This window comes from Chlorocebus sabaeus, chromosome 2, assembly GCF_047675955.1.
Source record: "Chlorocebus sabaeus isolate Y175 chromosome 2, mChlSab1.0.hap1, whole genome shotgun sequence".
NCBI lineage: Eukaryota > Metazoa > Chordata > Mammalia > Primates > Cercopithecidae > Chlorocebus > Chlorocebus sabaeus.
Window position 1 is genome coordinate 392,239 of NC_132905.1, and position 19,578 is coordinate 411,816.

At 49.5% G+C, this 19,578-nt stretch overlaps 1 protein-coding gene across 1 annotated transcript in view; it reads right to left on the minus strand.

Moving 5' to 3' along the window:
- Positions 1-79: 79 nt before the first annotated feature.
- Positions 80-19,578, minus strand: part of ZGPAT (zinc finger CCCH-type and G-patch domain containing) — a 26,416-nt gene continuing 6,917 nt past the window's right edge. Inside the window, exons 3-7 of the mRNA XM_008010726.3 lie at positions 2,746-2,879; positions 2,357-2,509; positions 1,328-1,447; positions 659-1,064; positions 80-442 (exon numbers count right to left, since the gene is read on the minus strand). Coding sequence (XP_008008917.3) covers positions 304-442; positions 659-1,064; positions 1,328-1,447; positions 2,357-2,509; positions 2,746-2,879 — 952 coding nt within the window. The 3' untranslated portion in view covers positions 80-303. The remainder of the gene's footprint in view (positions 443-658; positions 1,065-1,327; positions 1,448-2,356; positions 2,510-2,745; positions 2,880-19,578) is intronic.

Sequence of the window (19,578 nt, forward strand, 5' to 3'; positions counted from 1 at the left end):
GCCCAGCCCGCCTCTCACCACAGCCCTGCACAGACCCTTCTCTCCCCAGAGACCCTGCAGCCAGCTGATCTCCACTGAATGACACTGTGATGAAATCACTTTAATGTCCTTGCCAAGGAAATGCCCAAGGCACTGGCAGGTGGGCAAGAAAGTGTCCAGACAGGACCCTGCAGCCCCGTCTCCACTCAGCAGGGTCCGCACGCCCCAGGCCAGCAGGCCGGCCCCTCCTTGGGCAACACTGGTCTTTCTGAGGGCAGCCTGTGCTGGGGTCCCACACTTCATCCATAGTGCTTGCAGGGTTCTCTAGAACTCAGTCATCTTCTTGTGGGTGTCTGCCTTCCTCTGCTCCTGCTGCAGGCCTGCTTCCTGAGCCCGGAGCTGCCCCAGCTGGCGCTGGGCTCCTGCCAGCTTCTCCTGCAGCTGGGCTGACGCCACGCTATGCCTGCGGAGGGGCTTACCAGTCAGTGTGGGGTCCCGGGCCATGCCGCCAGCCCCAGGCTGCCATGTCCACTGCCCGTGTGCCCACTGCCTGTCCTCCAACATGCAGACCCCTCCTGGACTCAGCCTGATATGCTTGGGTCAGGTGACCTCCCACAGGTGTCCTGGGGGCAGGGCCACCCTGGGTTTCCCTCTGCCCTGAGCCGGGCCCCATACGTACCGGCCAGCATTGCGGGTGAGAGCCTCCTGGATGCTCCTGATGTCCCGCTGGGTTCGCTCGATCTTCTCCTCGGTCTGGAAGAGCCGCAGGCTCAGCGCCCGCTTGGCGCTCTTGCTGGCATGGTACATGTCCTTGCTCCTCCTCCCCGCCGGGGCTGCCCCGGCCTCTAGGGCCCCAGGAGCCTGGCCTTGCAGCTTTTCATTGAGGAAGTCAAACACATTCCGAGGGGGTGGGCGGCCCCCAGGCCGGGCCCCTCTTCCCCGGCACCTGGGGGGCTTGTTGGTGCCAGCCTTGCCAACCCTGGTCCGCTTCTGCAGTGTCTCCACACACTGGTCCAGCGACTTCCCTCGTGGCAACACTACAGCATGGATGGGCTCCACCCGGCCATCTGCGTGTCGGCCCAAACCTGAGACAGGAACGGCAGTGCTGTGGCTGCCGGACGCTGGGAACCTGATGGCTGCGGGACCCCCAGGAACCTGATGGCTGCAGGACCCCCGGAACCTGATGGCTGCGGGACCCCCGGAATCTGATGGCTGCGGGACCCCCAGGAACCTGATGGCTGCGGGACCCCCGGAACCTGATGGCTGCCGGACGCTGGGAACCTGATGGCTGCCGGACCTGGGCTATGCTGCAGCCTCGGCCCACTTCTCCAGGGCCGCTTGTACTCACCCTTGCCAAACTCGTAGCCCATCTTGGTGAGAAGTCTGGAGCCTATGCCTCGCGTGTGCACCTCCCAGCCGGCAAAGGCAGAGCTGCAGGTCCCGGAGTCCACAGTGTCCGACCCCACCACTGCAAGAGAGGGACAGAGGGCAGTGGCCGGCCAGGGCAGAGGACTATGCATGGTGACCTGGGCTCTGACCAATGAGCTCAGATCCTGGGCAGAGCCCCAACACCCCACCTCTGGGGCTCCGTGCTCTGTCACTGAGGCTGCTGTGGGCATGTGACACCAGGCAGAGTGCATGGCAGTCCCCACAGCCTCCTGCACCGTGGCCCCTCCTCCACAGCCCTCTCCTGCCCTTGCCCTTCTCCACCTTCGCAAGGCCGTGAGCTCCTCACCTGCCCTCACAGAGTCCTTGGTTTGGTCCTCCTTCACCAGGGACTTGGGGCTTCAGAAACCACCATCACTGATCCCTGGGTACACCTCCAACATGCAGACCCCTCCTGGACTCAGCCCACCATGCTTGGGTCAGGTGACCTCCCGTATACACACACCCCCCTCTGGAGAGCTGGCCACCGGCCACTAGTTCCCATTCCTGAAGCTTCCATCCTGGCTGTCTGGACACAACCTCTGTCTGCCAGGATCCACCAGGCACCCAGGTCACAAGTTTGAGAAGCCATGCAGAGGAGCTGCCCCTCTTGCACTCCAGGCCTCATCAGTTGTTCATTTTCTGTGACTTCCTTGGCAACTCCGGGCGCCTCCTCTCCCATGGCTACAGCCATGACCATGGCCTCCCATCAGTGAGACTGTAGCTGTTGTACCCACACTCCTTGAAGACAAAGGCCACCACGGATCTACCCCGGCCCTTCACTCACGCTCCTGTACCCCTGCCCCACACAGCCTCCCCAGGCACGGCTGGCGCCCTCGCTGTGGCCACTCGCTCCAATAGTTTGGTTAGATGGTCGCTGCCCTCAAAAGCCAGGAGCCTCTCAGGGTGACCCCACCTTCCTGGCTCCTGGGTTCCGCAGCTGCTGCCATACCTCTGGCATAGCTGGAGTCACCTGTGCCATCGCTGTCTGAGTCAGACTCTGTGGCCTCTGTGCGCAGTGGGGGCAGGATGCCGTCCCCCTCCACCACGGCCTCCCTCAGCAGCAGCGAGTCAAACTTGACTGTGTAGTAGCCATTGTCCACATCTAGAGGCAGAGACAAGCTGCAGGTCAGCATCCTTGACAGCAGGTGCCACTGATGGGGAACCACCCTGGACATCAGGAGCAAGGCAGGGCAGAGGCTGAGGGGTAGATGTGCTCATTTCGGGCCCAGAGCCACAGTCCCAACACTCATCCCAAAGGAGGCAGGGAGCAGCCACGCAGTAATAACACGTGTGGAGCCTGGGAGGGTGTTCCCGGGAGGCCTCCACGGCCAGCCTCACCGGTGATGCGCGCCGCGTGCCAGAGGCCATCCTGGTGCTTGGCCAGACACGCAGAGCCGGCCTGCAGGGAGCTCAGGTCTGGGTCCTGGAAGGGGCGCAGCTCATCCAGAGAGACCACCTGCCCATGGGAGAACCTGCAGACAGAGCCATAGGGGGCAGGCCTCAGACATGGGCCACCAGGGGCAAATAAACCCAGGAGCACTGACCCATCCGCCTGGGCACTGTCCTGAGGGAGCCAGACACATGCATGCATACACACACACACGCACACATATACACATACATGCACATACACACATGTACACATACTCGTATACACATGCACACGTACTAACACATGCATACACGTACATACACACAGGCGCACACATGCATATACACATGTACACACATACACATGCATATACACACGTACACATACACATACACTCACACATGCATACACACATGCATGCATGCACACACACATATACGCATGCACACACATACACGTGTACACACATGCATATTAACACATACACATGTAGTCATACACAGAGACCCTCACACACGTATAAACATGCACTCACACATACACACACTCATGCAAATACATATGCAGTCATACATGGATATACACAAGCACCCTCACCCACACACATGCGCACACACACATGTGCACATGCACTCACCCACACGAGCACACACGAGCACACACGCAGACTGTCACATGCACTAACATATACACCCATACACGCATATACACATACATGCACACATGCACACACATGACATGCACATATGCACATACATGCATATACATACACTCTCACACTTGCATACACACATACAGTAGAGTCTTGGTATCCGTAGGAAACCCCCTGAGGACACTAAAACCCAAGGATGCTCAAGTCCCTTATATATAATGACATAGTATTTGCACACAATCTATGCACATCTTCCCACATACTTTAAATCATCCCTAGAGCACTTGCAGTACCTGATACAATGTAAAAGCTATGTAAATAGTTGTTATACAGCGTACAGACGCAGCCATCCTTTTCTTCCCCAATTATTTTCCACTCGAGATTGGTTGAATTGATGGTTATGGAACCCGCGGATACCAAGGGCCAATTGTACACTTTACACACGTATGCACATGCACACAGTCTCTCTCACACACAAAGGGCCTACTGTACACTTTACACATGTACGCACATGCACACATACACAGTCACACACACACACAAGGGCCTACTGTACACTTTACACACGTATGCACATGTACACACAGTCTCTCACACACACTCACACACGGGCCTACTGTACACTTTACACATGTATGCACATGCACACATACACACAGTCACACACACACACCAAGGGTCAACTGTACACTTTACACACGTATGCACATGCACACACAGTCACACACATCACACACACAGACACCCGCATTTTCTCGCTCAGGATGGACTTGGCTGCTCCAGAAGAATATACCCCATGTGTCCCATCGCCTCTGCTGGAGTCCCAGTGCGGCAGCACCCTTTTGACAGCAGCTCCCACAGTCTCACTACTGCACAGGAAGCCACAGCGCCAGTTCATCAAGGCAGAGGTGTTGGGGGTGTGCATGTGCTCCTATGACTGAGTCCTCCCCCACACTAGGAGAACCTGCTTATGAAATAGCGGTGCCTTGACTTTCAGATATCAGTGAACCAGTAAAATTAAAACCAAAACCAAGACACAGAGAGAGAGAATGAAAAGGAAATGTGGGGACAGACAGGAGCGCAATCTTCAACTTTGCCAAATAAAGACATGAAAAACTAACCGCCGTCCACTGCTGCCGTGCCATCGTTTCTTTTTTTTTTTTTTTTTTTTTTGAGACGGAGTCTCGCTTTGTGGCCCAGGCTGGAGTGCAGTGGCCAGATCTCAGCTCACTGCAAGCTCCGCCTCCTGGGTTTACGCCATTCTCCTGCCTCAGCCTCCCGAGTAGCCGGGACTACAGGCGCCCACCACCTCGCCCGGCTAGTTTTTTGTATTTTTTAGTAGAGACAGGGTTTCACCGTGTTAGCCAGGATGGTCTTGATCTCCTGACCTCGTGATCCGCCCGTCTCGGCCTCCCAAAGTGCTGGGATTACAGGCTTGAGCCACTGCGCCCGGCCATGTGCCATCGTTTCAAAAGGAAGTTTCTTTTAACCCCACAAAAGCAACTGAGCGGCCGGGCGCGGTGGCTCACGCCTGTAATTCCAGCACTTTGGGAGGCCGAGGCGGGTGGATCACGAGGTCAGGAGTTCAAGACCAGCCTGACCAACGTGGAGAAACCCGTCTCTACTAAAAATACAAAAATTAGCCAGGCGCAGTGGCGCGTGCCTGTAGTCCCACCTACTCGGGAGGCTGAGGCACAAGAATCACTTGAACCCAGGAGGCGGAGGTTGCAGTGAGCCGAGATTGTGCCACCACACTCCAGCCTGGACAACAGAGTGAGACTGTCTCCAAAAAAAACAAAAGCAACTGAGGACAGGCCTTCAGCCCATGACATGAAGCCAGGGCTGTCTTTCCAGTGGGAACGGGTGGGTGGAGCAGAGGGAGGGGGGACAGGGAGTTTGTCTCATGGGTAGACAAAGGTGGCCTCGCACACCTCCCCAGGCCAGGATTTTGGGCAGTTCCGCCTCGTGCCTACTGCTCTTAGGCACACAGCGCCCTGCCAATGACCAGGGAGAACCAGGGGCTACAGGACTGTGCCTCAAACGCACTACAGCAGAGACTGACTGAAGGGAAACAGAGAACACATTCACAAAGAAAGGGCTAAACCCAGAGTGAATTGGATGAAATACGCCCCTTCAACACACCCTACCATCAATTAATCAAACCTCTTCTAGAATATTTGACAATATTAAAAGCCTTGAAATTGGTAAACTCTTTAACCCAGAAAGTGCTTCTATGATTTTTGTGTGTGCAGTAGAACCTTGCTGTCTTGCCCAGGCTGAAGCGCATGGTGCGCTCACTGCAACCTCCACCTCCTGGGCTCAAGCAATCCTCGTGCCTCAGCCTCTCACGTGGTTGTGTGCCACCATGCCAGCTAATTTTTGAATTTTTTTGTTGAGACAAGGTCTTGCCATGTTGGCCAGGCTGGTCTTGAACTCCTGGGCTCATGTAATCCTTCCGCCTCAGCGACATGATTGTTAAGGAGAATGCATGTAAAGACTTAACCAAATATGAAAAACTTGGAAATAACCTAAATTTCTAACCATGGAGAGTAGCTGAGTTAATGGCATATCCATGAAGTTAATTGAAAACCAAAAGAACAGGCGAATTGATCAATGGAGCAAAGGAGAGCCCTCAGGGAGAGCCCCCACTCTTACAGAAAGCCTCGTGTGCAGAGGAAGCATCGCAGATGGGGTGTGGGGGGAAAGACCCTGGATTTCATAAAAGAAAATTAAAAACTGCGTTTTCATACATTAAAGATCATTAAAGGTCCCAACCCAATTACCTGCCTCACAGCATTGACAGAAATACACTCCAGAGTACGTAGAGACTTAACCCTGAAAACAACCAACATCTAAAACTAAAAGAAGCTTCTGAGTTTCAGCCACACCCAAGTAGAAAGGTCGCTGAACCGAATCCAGGCCAGGCGCGGTGGCTCACACCTGTAATCCCAGCACTTTGGGAGGCAGAGGTGGGTGGATCATGAGGTCAACAGATCGAGACCAGCCTGGCCAACATGGTGAAACCCTGTCTCTACCAAAAATTTAAAAATAAGCCAGGTGTAATGGCGCACGCCTATAACTATAGCTGCTCGGGAGGTCAAGGCAGGAGAATCACTTGAACCCAAAAGGTGGACGTTGCAGTGAGCTGAGATCGCACCACTGCACTTCAGCCTGGGTGATGAAGTGAAACTCAGTCTCAAAAAAAAAATCTAAAACTAGACAAAATTATCAAAACTCACTGATTCAGAACTTTTCAGAGTTCGGGAAACTGACCCAAGCTGAGAACTCACTGAGAAGAGATCCTTCTTGAAAAACGCTGGGCCTTGGGTCAGAACACTGGGAAGTCTGCAGCCTTTGCACCTGGGGCTGCCACTGGCTCCTACTCCTGAGTCAGCAAACCTGAGTGTTTTACCAGGTCAGGGCTGGCTGCAAAACCCAACACCAGCAGAGGTGGATGTGGGACAGAAGGCAAAACCCAGACCTCGTAGTTAAAAGTGGTGACTCGATAAACACAAAGAAAACTGACAGCCCTGATCATCTGGGGTTGTGATCCCAGCTGGAGTGAGCACTGGGCCAGCCAGATACTTAACAGGAAGACTCTGAAAATCAGAGAGCCACAGAAGGGCTCAGCTCTCCCAAAAAGGGCCTGGCTCTTGAGGAAACCACTGCAGGTGTTGGGAGCTCCAAGAGAGGCCAGGGGAAAGTGAAAGCAAAGAGAGAGGAGCTGGCTGAACTCCTAGCGTGCTCTGAAACCCCACAGGGTGGCGGGGAGCCTTTGGATTAGGAGTGTCTGACATACCCTCTTGCCCAAATCAATGGCTGACCACTACCATATGCGAACACAGAAGCAATTGCTAGGAAGCCAGAGTAAAAAATAGAATTTAAGGCCGCGTGCAGTGGCTCACGCCTGTAATCCTAGCACTTTGGGAGGCCGAGGCAGGCGGATCATGAGGTCAGGAGATTGAGACCATCCTGGCTAACATGGTTAAACCCCGTCTCTACTAAAAATACAAAAAAATAGCCAGGCGTGGTGGCACGCATCTGTAATCCCAGCTACTCGGCAGGCTGAGGCAGGAGAATCACTTGAACTTGGGAGGTGGAGGCTGCAGTGAGCTGAGATGGCACCAGTGTACTCCAGCCTGGGCAATAGAACAAGACTCTAACTAAAAAAAAAAAAAAAAAAAAAAAGAATTTAAAAATCTGAGCAGAGATATCAGAGGCTACAGGGCTGTGTGGGCAGGTATTGCAGTTTAAGTCCAAACAACTTAACTAAAACAAACAGAACACAAGACTCAGGAAAACAACTCCGAATCCAGACACAGATCATCTGAAATATCCACTTTTGACAAAAAAAATTACAAGACAGGTAAACAGGAAATCATGATCCATATTTAGGAAAAAAAGCAGTTTGTATAATCTGACTCTGAGTGGGCCCAGATGTTGAATTTAGCAAAGACTTCAAAGCAGCTACTGTAAGTATGTTCAAAGAGTTAAATGAAAATATGATGACAATGATTCAAGAAATAGGGAATCCTTTTTCTTTTTCTTTTTGAGACCAAGTCCTACTCTGTCAACCAGGCTGGAGTGCAGTGGCATCATCTGAGCTCACTACCACCTCCCAAGTTCAAGCTATTCTCAGGCCTCAGCCTCCGGAATAGCTGGGACTACAGGTGTGAGTTACCACGCCCAGCTAACTTTTGTATTTTTAGTAAAGATGGGGTTTCACTATGTTGGCCAGGCTGGTCTCAAACTCCTGACCTCAGGTAATCCACTCACCTCAGCCTCCCAAAGTGCTGGGATTACAGGTGTGAGCCACCGCACCCAGCCTAGGGAATCTTAAAAAAGAAATGATATAAAATAAATCAAATGGAGGCTGGGCGCGGTGGCTCACGCCTGTAATCCCAGCACACTGGGAGGCTGAGGCATGTGGATCACCTGAGGTCAAAAGTTCAAAACCAGCCTGACCAATATTGAGAAACCCCATCTCTACTAAAAATACAAAAATTAGCCAGGCGTGGTGGCATGAGCCTGTACTCCCTGCTACTTGGGAGGCTGAAACAGGAGAATTGCTTGAACCCAGGAGGCAGAGGTTGCAGTGAACCAAGATGGCACCACTGCACTCCAGCCTGGGCAACAGAGGAAGACTCCATCTCAAAAAAAAGAAAAAAAAAAATCAAATGGAAATTCCAGAGTTAAAAAGGACAATCACTGAGGCTGGACACGGTGGCTCACGCCTGTAATCCCAGCACTTTGGGAGGCTGAGGCAGGCAGACCATGAGGTCAGGAGATCGAGACCATCCTGGCTAACATGGTGAAACTCCGTCTCTACTAAAAATACAAAAAATTAGCTGGGCAGTGGTGGCGGGTGCCTATAGTCCCAGCTACTCGGGAGGCTGAGGCAGGAGAATGGTGTGAACCCGGGAGGCAGAGCTTGCAGTGAGCCAAGATTGCACCACTACACTCCAGCCTGGGTAACAGAGCAAGACTCCGTCTCAAAAAAAAAAAAAAAAAAGACAATCACTGAAAGGAAATTTTTACTGACTGTAGTGGGGAGGGCAGGATGAACAGGTAGAGTACAGAGAAGGGGTAAGGTGGTGCAGCTTCTCTGTCTGATACCACAAGAGTAGATGCCTGTCATTACACAGGTGTCAAAACCCACAGAGTGTACACCACCAAGAGTCAACCCTAATGTAAACGATGGACCCTGGGTGACAATGATGGGTCAATGTAGGCTTTTGGACTGTAATAAACACACCAGTCTGGTGAGGAGCATGATGGTGTTGTGGGGAGGGGCTGTTGCGATTGTGTGGGGGTCAGGGGTATATGTGAAATCTCTGTATCCTCCACTCAATTATGTTATGAACCTAAAACTACTCTAAAAACTAAAGCTATGGTCAGGAGCGGTGGCTCAAGCCTCTAATCCCTAGACTTTGGGAGGCCAAGGCGGGCGGATCACCTGAAGTCAGGAGTTCAAGACCAGCCTGGCCAACATGGTGAAATCCTGTCTCTACTAAAACTACAAAAATTATTTAACCAGGTGTGGTGGAGGGCACCTGTAGTCCCAGCTACTGGGGAGGCTGAGGCACAAGAATCGCTTGAGCCTGGAAGGCAGAGGTTGCAGTGAGCCGAGACTGCATCATTGCACTCCAGCCTGGGCGACAGCAAGACTCTGTCTCAAAAACAAACAAACAAAAAACCTATTAAAAAAAAATTCCAGGCTGGACGCAGTGGTTCATGCCTGTAATCCCAGCATTTTGAGAGGCCAAGGCGGGCGGATCACCTAAGGTCAGGGGTTCGAGACCAGCCTGGCCAACATGGTGAAACCCTGCCTCTACTAAAAAAAAAAAATTAGCTGGGCATGGTGGTGGACACCTACAGTCCCAGCTACTTGGGAGGGTGAGGCAGGAGAATCACTTGAACCCGAGAGGCGGAGGTTGCAGTAAGCTGAGATCATTCCATTGTACTCCAGCCTGGGTGATAGAGCGAGACTCTGACTCCAAAAAAAAAAAAAAAAAAAAAAAAAAAAAAATTAATTAGATGTACTCAACAGCAGATTTGAGATAGCAGAAGAAAAAAAAATCATTAAAAATTATCCAGGCTGGGTGCAGGGGCTCACAACTGTAATCCCAGTACTTTGGGAGGCAGAGGCAGGCGGATCACCTGAGATCAGTTCAACACTAGCCTGGCCAACATGGTGAAACCCTGTCTCTACTGAAAATACCAAAAAAATTAGCTGGGTGTGGTGGCAGGTGCCTGCAGTCTCAGCTACTCAGGAGGCTGAGGCTGGAGAATCGCTTGAACCAGGGAGGTGGAGGTTGTAGTGATCTGAGACCACATTATTGCACTCCAGCCTGGGCAACACAGTGAGACTTTGCCTCAAAAAAAAAAAAAAAAAATTTCTACATGAAGTTCTTCAGGATAAAAGGAAATGGCACTAGACAGTAACTCAAATTCACAGGAAAGAAAAAGGGGCAACAAAAATGGTAAAATATGGGGGATACAAAAACCTACAAGTATACTTTTTTCTCTTTTAATTTCTTTCTTTTTAAAATAGAGATGGGGTCTCACTATGTTGCCCAGGCTGGTGTTGAACTCCTGGCCTCAAGTGATCCTCCTGCCTCAGCCTCCCAAGGCTTTGGGATTACAGGAATGAACCACAGTGTCCAGATTTTAATTTCTTTTCTTTTCTTTTTCTTTTTTTTAAGGCAGAGTCTCACTCTGTCGCCTAGGCTGGAATGCAATGGTGCGATCTCAGCTCACTGCAACCTCCGCTTCCCGGGTTCAAGTGATTGTCTTGCCTCAGCCTCCCGAGTAGCTGGGATTACAGACACCCGCCACCACGCCCGGCTACTTTTTGTATTTTTAGTAGAAACGGGGTTTCATCATGTTGGCCAAGCTGGTCTTAAACTTCTGACCTCAGGTGATCCTCCCACCTCAGCCTCCCAAAGTGCTGGGATTACAGATATAAGCCACCATTCCCAGCCCCTTTTCTTCTTTTTTGAGATAAGCTCTGCACCCAGGCTGGAGTGCAGTGGCACAATCTCAGCTCACTGCAGCCTTGACTTCCCAGGCTCAAGTGATCTTCCCACTTTAGCTGGGATCCTCCCCCAAAGAGCTAGGACTGCAGGCACACGCCACCACACCAGGCTGATTTTGTGTACTTTTGGTGGAGATGGGGTTTCGTAGAGATGTTGCCCAGGCTGGTGTCCAACTCTCTGGCTCAGGCGACCTGCCCACCTCAGCCCCGCAAAGTGCTGGGGTTAAAGGCATAAGCCACTACCTCCAGGCAACTTTTTTCAAAATACTTTTGAAGCAATAATTACAACACTGAAAAGCTGAAGCTATAACATACATAAATGTATATACGGCAATAACACATGAAGGAGAAGAGGGAATGGAGCTATGTGAGAGAAGGGAGGATGGAACTATGTGAGAGGAGAAGGGAGGATGGAGCTATGTCAGAGGAGAAGGGAGGATGGAACTAGGTCAGAGGAGAAGGGAGGTTGGGATGGTGCTATAGGAAAATGGAGGGGACTATGTCATAGTACGACAGAGGTAGATCCATGTTACAGACACGTCGCCATACTTAGGCCCGGGGCAGTCGCTCACACCTGTAATCCCAGCACTTTGAGAGGCCAAGGTGGGCAGATCACGAGGTCAGGAGTTCGAGACCACCCTGGCCAACATGGTGAAACCCTGTCTCTACTAAAAATACAAAATTAGCTGGGCGTGGTGGCACGCACCTGTAATCCCAGCTACTCGGGAGGCTGAGGCAGGAGAATTGCTTGAACCCGGGAGGCGGAGGTTGCAGCGAGCTGAGATCGCGCCATTGCACTCCAGTCTGGGTGACAGAAGTGAAACACACATACACAAAAAAATTGCTATCCTTTAAGTGTTAAGTCAGTAATAATCTGAAATACATTGTGGTAAGTTAAAGACGCACATTGTCATCTCTAGAGCAACCACTAAGAAAATAACTTAAAACAGCATAGCTAAAAATTCAGCAACAGAGCTGGATATCACTAAAATGACAGCGTCGGCAGCTCAAGGATCTGTCTCTCCAGCAAAGCAACTATTCTGCTGTCAAAACGGTCACAAAAAACCTTTTTCTATTCAGCTGTCAAAACTGTCACAATAAACTTTTTTTCTATTAAACTGTCAAAACCTCACAATAAACTTTTCTGGAACTCCGGTGTCTACGAACCACATGATTGCTCAACAAAGTAAGACCCTGCTAAATTTCAGGACAGCTGGGGTATTTCAGGAGGACAGCTGGGGTATTTCTGCTTGGCCACTACTACCAGCTCACATGTGGCCATGAGGAAGGCAGCCTGCGTTTCTGCTGTGGCTTGCTGGTGTCAGAAGGGATGACACAGAGGTTTTCTCAAGGAATCATGCTTATGCATTTGGACCTTTCTAGTATCTCCCTGAAGGGCTTGCCTTTGTTTCACCCCCTCAAACTCTCTCAGGGCTGGGGCAGCCTCCAGGGTGGTGCTGTTGAAGGTTTTTTTTTTTTTTGAGATGGAGTTTCACTCTCACCCAGGCCGGAGTGCAGTGGTATGATCTCAGCTCACTGCAACCTCCGCCTTCCAGGCTCAAGCAATTCTCCTGCTTCAGTCTCCCAAGTAGCTGGGATTACAGGCACCCACCACCATGCCCAGCTCATTTTTGTATTTTTACTAGAGATGGGACTTCACCATGTTGGCCAGGCTGGTCTCAAACTCCTGACCTCAGGCAATCCACCCGCCTTGGCCTCCCAAAGTGCCGGGATAACAGGTGTGAGCCACCGCGCCCAGCCTGAAGGCATTTAAAGGCAGGCATGACCTGAAGTTGCAGGAGCAGGGACAACAACAGATGGGCAAAGAGCGGACGGAAAAGTCTAGGAAGAGGCTAGGAGGAGCGACATGAAGGTCTAAGGGCTTTGGAAAGCTCCTGTTCATGCTTGGAAATCCAGAAGGCCATGCACACAGCGGGGGCGAGACACGTGCTCAGAAACACCTAAGGCGGCCCCCAGCTTTCACCTCTGGCTCGCCCTTAGCTTTCACCTCTGGCTCACCCTTAGGCTCCATGTGAGCAAGAAGTAAAGGGTGAGGAAGAGCCGTGAACAGCCTGGCGGGCACTGAAGGACTCGCCCCTGTACAGAGGCAACCTGGAAAGGAAGATGCTCTGTATCCTTTTTCCTTTTTTTTTTTTTTTTTTTGAGACAGAGTCTCGCTCTGTTGCCCAGGCTGGAGTGCAGTGGTGCCACCTTGGCTCACTGCAACCTCTGCCTCCTGGGTTCAAGCGATTCTCCTGCCTCAGTCTTCCCAGTAGCTGGGACTATAGGTGGATGCCACCATGCCCGGTTAATTTTTCTATTTTTAATAGAGACAGGGTTTCACCATATTGGCTAGGCTGGTCTTAAACTCCTGACTTCAAGTGATCCACCCGCCTCCACTTCCCAAAGTCCTAGCATTACAGGTGTGAGCCACTGCGCCCAGTCTCTTTATCCTTTTGCCAATAGACATTTAAAGAAATCTCTTTCAAAGCACAAGCTAACCACTAACCTAACAGAACAGAAACAAGCACCACTGACGGAATACAGTCTTTATTTAAAAAGGTCAGGAAAGGAACTAAACAAATGAGAAATGACAATCCACAACAAACAGCAATAATAAACCCTGCAGAGAGCTGAGGATCCAATTTTCAAAGTAACCACACTATCATCTTCAAATTGTGCAGGTTTCAACAAAAAATTACAAGGCGTGCAAAGAACAAGAAAGTGTGGCCCATTCACCGGAAATAAAGAAACAGGCCCAGTGCAGTGGCTCACACCTGTAATCTCACCACCTTGGGAGGCCAAGGTGGGATGACTGCTTGAGCCCAGGAGTTCAAGACCAGTCGGAGAAGACCCTGTCTCTAAAACAGTAACAACACCACAACCAACCAGGCATGGTGGCACATGCTTGTAGTTCTAGCTACTCAGGAGACTAAGGTGGGAGAATCACTTATGCCTGGACGGTTAATGCTGCAGTGTGCCGGGGTTGTGCCACTGCACAACTACACACCACTACAGCCTGGGTGACAGAGGGAGACTTTGTCACACACACACAAAAAACAGGCCAGGCACAGTGGCTCACGCCTGTAATTCCAGCACTTTGGGAGGCCAAGGCAGGAGGATCACGAGGTCAGGAGATTGAGACCATTCTGGCTAACATGGCGAAACCATGTCTCTACTAAAAATACAAAAAATTAGCCAGGCGCGGTGGCACGCACCTATAGTCCCAGCTACTCAGGAGGCTGAGGCAGGAAAATCGCTTGAACCCAGGAGGCAGAGGTTGCAGTGAGCCAAGATCAAGCCATTGCACTCCAGCCTGGGCTACAGAGCGAGACTCCATCTCAAAAAAAAAAGAAGCCTAGACATTTGAATGACTAGACAAAAAGTTTCAATCAATTATCTTAAATATACTTAAAAAAGAGGCTGGGTGCAGTGGCTCACATCTGTAATCCCTGCATTTTGGGAGGCCGAGGCGGGCAGATCACCTGAGGTTAGCAGTTCGAAACCAGCCTGGCCAACATGGTGAAACCCAGTTTCTACTAAAAATACCAAAAATTAGGTGGGTGGCACATGCCTATAATCCCAGCTACTTGGGAGGCTGAGGCAGGAGAATCGCTTGAACCCAGGAGGCGGAGGTTACAGTGAGCTGAGATTGTGCCATTGCACGCCAGCCTGGGTGATAAGAGTAAAACTCCATTTCAAAAAAAAAATTAATAACTAAATAAAAATAAATTTAAAAATAAAGGAAACCACGGATAATGAACTAAAGGAAAGCAAAAGAACCATGTCTAACCAAATAGAGAATATTAGTAAAGTGGTAATTTTATAGAAAGAAACCAAATAGAAATTTTGGAGCTAAAAAGTACAATAACTATAGTGAAAATTTCACCAGAAGCTTCAACAGCAGATTTGAGAAGGAAGAAGAAAGAAACAGTGAACTTGAGGACAGGTCAGCTGAATTTACCCAAAATGAGGAGTAGAAAGAAAAAAGAAGAAAGAAAAATGCCCAGAGCCCAAGGGACCTGTGTTACACCATGAGGCACACCAACGCATGCATGACAGAAGTTTCAGAAGCGGTGAACAGACAGGAAGAAACAAAACTAATATTTCAAGATGCCAAGAATAGTAGCTGAAACTTTTCAAATTTAATGAAAGGCATGAATCTACACATCCAATAAGTCCAATGAACTCCAAGTAGCTTATAAATTCGGAGATCCACACTGATACATTACAGTCAAACTGCTGAAACCCAAAGACAGAATTTCCTAAAACAGCGAGAGAGAAGTGAACAGTCAGTGTACAAAAGTTCCTCGGTAAGATTAACAATCAATTTCTCATCAGACACTACTGGGCCAGAAGGCAGTGAGGTGACATTTTTTTTTTTTTTTTTGAGACAGAGTCTTGCTCTGTCGCCCAGGCTGGAGTACAGTGGTGTGATCTCGGCTCACTGCAAGCTCCGCCTCCCAGGTTCACGCCATTCTCCCGCCTCAGCCTCCTGAGTAGCTGGGACTACAGGCGCCCGCCACCATGCTCGGCTAATTTTTTGTATTTTTTAGTAGAGACGGGGTTTCACCGTGGTCTCCATCTCCTGACCTCATGATCCGCCCACCTCAGCCTTCCAAAGTGCTGGGATTACAGGCATGAGCCACTGCGCCTGGCCCACACCTGGCTAGTTGTTTCTATTTTTAGTAGAGACGGGGTTTCACCATGTTAGCCAGGGTGGTCTCGATCTCCTGACCTCGTGATCTGCCCACCTTGGCCTCCCAAAGTGCTGGGATTACAGGCGTGAGCCACTGCACCTGGCCGAGATGACATTTTTAAAGTCTTGAAAGAAGGCCAGGCACTGTGGCTAACATCTGTAACCTCAGCACCTTGGGAGGCCAAGGAGGATGACTGCTTGAGCTCAGGAGTTCAAGACCAGCCTGGGCAACAGTGACACCTTCTCTCTATTTAAAAAAAAAAATTGGGGGGTGGGGGATGGTGATGCACGCCTGTAATCCTAGCACTTTGGGAGGCCAAGGCAGGCAGATCACCTGAGGTCAGGAATTCAAGACCAGTCTGACCAACACAGTAAGACTAAAATATAAAAATTAGCCAGGTGTGGTGGCACGTGCTGGTAATCCCAGCTACCGGGAAGGCTGAGGTGGGAGCATCACCTGAACCCAGGAGGCAGAGGTTGCAGTGAGGCAAGATTGTGCACCTCTATTCTCTAGCCCGGGTGACAGAGCAAGACTCTTTCTCAAAAAAAAAAAAAAAAAAATTTTTTTTTTTTGGAAAATTTACAAATAGGCAGAAATAAAGACACTCTTGAATAACCGATGAGTCGAACAAAAAAACAGAAAGGAGATGAGGATATCTTGAGATCAATGAAAATGGAAATACAACAGAACAAAGCAGCCAGGTGCAGGGTGCAGCGGCTCACGCCCATCATCTCAGCACTCTGGGAGGTCGACGCAGTAGGGGCTTGAAGTCAGGAGTCTGACACCAGCCTGGGTAACAAAGTGAAACCCTGTCTCTGCAAAAACTTTTTTTTTTCTTCTTTTTTTGAGATAGAATTTTGCTCTTGTCACCCAGGCTGGAGTGTAAGGGCGTAATCCCGACTCACTGTAACTTCTGCCTCCCAGGTTCAAGTGATTCTCCTGCCTCAGCCTCCTGAGTAGCTGGGATTACAGGTGCCTGCCACCACGCCCAGCTAATTTTTGTATTTTTAGTAGAGACGGGGTTTCATCATGTTGGCCAGGCTGGTCTCCAACTCCTGATCTCAGGTGATCCACCCAACTTGGCCTCCCAAAGTGCTGGGATTACAGACGTGAGCTACTGTGCCTGGCCTTTTCTTTTTTTCTTTTTTTTGAGACAGAGTCTCACTCTTGTCACCTCGTTACCCAGGCTGGAGTGCAGTGGCATAATCTCAGCTCCCTGCAACTTCCGCCTCCCGGATTGAAGCGATTTTCCTGCCTCAGCCTCCTGAGTAGCTGAGATTACAGGCATGAGCCACCATGCCCAGTTAATTTTTGTACTTTTAGTAGAGACAGGGTTTCATCATGTTGACCAGGCTGGTCTCCAACTCCTGACCTCAGGTGATCTGCCTGCCTCCTCCTCCCAAAGTGCTGGGATTACAGGTATGAGCCGCTGTGCCTGGCCTCTGCAAAAACTTATAAAAGAAATTAGTTAGGTGCAGCGGTGTACACCTGTAGTCCCAGTTACTTGGGAGGCTGAGGCAGGAGGACTGATTGAGTCCAGGAGTTCAAGGCTACAGTGAGCTATGATCACTTCACTGCTCTCCCAACAGCAACAAAGTGAGACTGTGTCTCAAACAACAAAACAGCAACAACAACAAAAAAAAACAGCAACAAACAAAAAACAGTCTATGGAATGCAGTGAAAGCAGTGTTTAGAGGGAAATCTGTAGCAGTAAATGCTTACATTCAAAAAGAAACACGAGGCCGGGTGCGGTGGCTCAAGCCTGTAATCCCAGCACTTTGGGAGGCCGAGATGGGTGGATCACGAGGTCAGGAGATCGAGACCATCCTGGTTAACACGGTGAAACCCCATCTCTACTAAAAATACAAAAAAATTAGCCGGGCGTGGTGGCGGGCGCCTGTAGTCCCAGCTACTCGGGAGGCTGAGGCAGGAGAATGGCATGAACCCAGGAGGCGGAGCTTGCAGTGAGCCGAGATAGTGCCACTGCACTCCAGCCTGGGCGACAGAGCAAGACTCCGCCTCAAAAAAAAAAAAAAAAAAAAAAAAAAAAAAGAAACACGTTGGCCAAGAAACATCTACTTGGGAGGCTCAGGTAGGAGAATGGCCTGGGAGGCAGAGGCTGCAGTGAGTTGAGATTACGCCACTGCACTCCAGTCTGGGTGACAGAGAGAGACTCCGTCTCAACAGCAAAAAAAAGAAAAAAAAAAAAGAAGAGAAGAAAAAAGAGACATCTCAAATCAATAACTTAACTATGCACCTTAAAGAATTAGGGAAAAAAAGAGCAAATTAAACCCAAACCAGCAGAAAAAAGGAAGCAAAGGTTAAAATGGAAATAAATGAAACAGAATGGGAAAACAATAGAGATCAGCAACAAAAAAGATCAACAAAATTGACAAACCTTTAGAAAAACTGACCAAGAAGAAAAAACAGGCCATGCGCGGTGGCTCACGCCTGTAATCCCAGCACTTTGGGAGGCCGAGGTGGGCAGATCACCTGAGGTAGGGAGTCCAAGATCAGCCTAGCCAACATGGTGAAATCCCGTCTGTACTAAAAATACAAATATTAGCTGGGCATGGTGGTGACACCTATAGTTCCAGCTACTCGGGAGGCTGAGGCAGGAGAATTGCTGAAATCCAGGAGGCGGAAGTTGCAATGAGCAAGATTGCACCACTGCACTCCAGCCTGGGAGACAGAAAGAGACTCCATCTCAAAAAAACCAAAAAAAACAAAAAAAACCCCAAAAAACTAGCTGGGCATGGTGACTCATGCCTGTAATCCCTGCTACTCGGGAGGCTAAGGCAGAATTGCTTGAACCTGGGAGGCAGAGGATGCAGTGAGCCAAGATCATGCCACTGCACTCCAGCCTGGGTGACACAGTGAGATTCCATCTCAAAAAAAAAAAAAAAAAGAGATGACTCAAATTGCTAAAATCAAGAGAGAAAGTGGAGCTATTACTACTGATCTTACAGAAGTAACCAGGGCTATAAAAGGATACTATGAACAATTGTGTGGTAACAGATTAGATAACATAAGACAAAATGGACAAATTCCTGGAAACATGCATGCAAACTATCGAAACTGACTCAAGGCCGGGTGCGGTGGCTCATGTCTGCAATCCCAGCACTTTGGGAGGCTGAGGCGGGTGGATCACCTGAGGTCAGGAGTTCGAGACCAGCCTGGCCAACATGGTGAAACCCTGTCCCTACTAAAAATACAAAAATTAGCCAGGTATGCTGGTGGGCGCCTGTAGTCTGAGATACTGGGGGGGCTGAGGTGGGAGAATCACTTGAACTCGGGAGGTAGAAGTTGCAGTGAGCCAAGATGGCGCCACTGCACTCCAGCCTGGGCAACAGAAAGAGACCAAACTGACTCAAGAAGAAACAGAAAATCTGAATAGACCTAAAACAAATAAAGAATCAGCAGTCAAAAAACTTCCAATGAAAAAAAAGTTCAGAAACTTTCACTACAGTTATTGTACTTTTTAGCTTCCAAAAAGAAAAATCAATTTCATATAAAGAAACTGAATCAATAGTCAGTAAACTTCCAACAAAAGAAAAGTCCATCTCTCTCTCTCTCTCTCTATATATATATGATTGTATATATCATTTCACTGTTGAATTCGATCAAACATTTTAAGAATTAACACCAATCCCTTTTTACCTCTTCCCACAATATAAAGAATACTTCCTAACTCATTCCATGAGACCAGTATTATGCTGACATCAAAGCTACACAAAGACATGTCAAGAAAAGAAAACTACAGACCAATATCCCTTATGAATAGAGATGCAAATACCCTCAACAAAACAGCAGCAAATCAAATCCAGTAATGTTATTACACGATAAAGCCTTAAACTTTTAACTGTTAAAAAGATAAGGCTGGGTGCGGTGGCTCGCACCTGTAATCCCA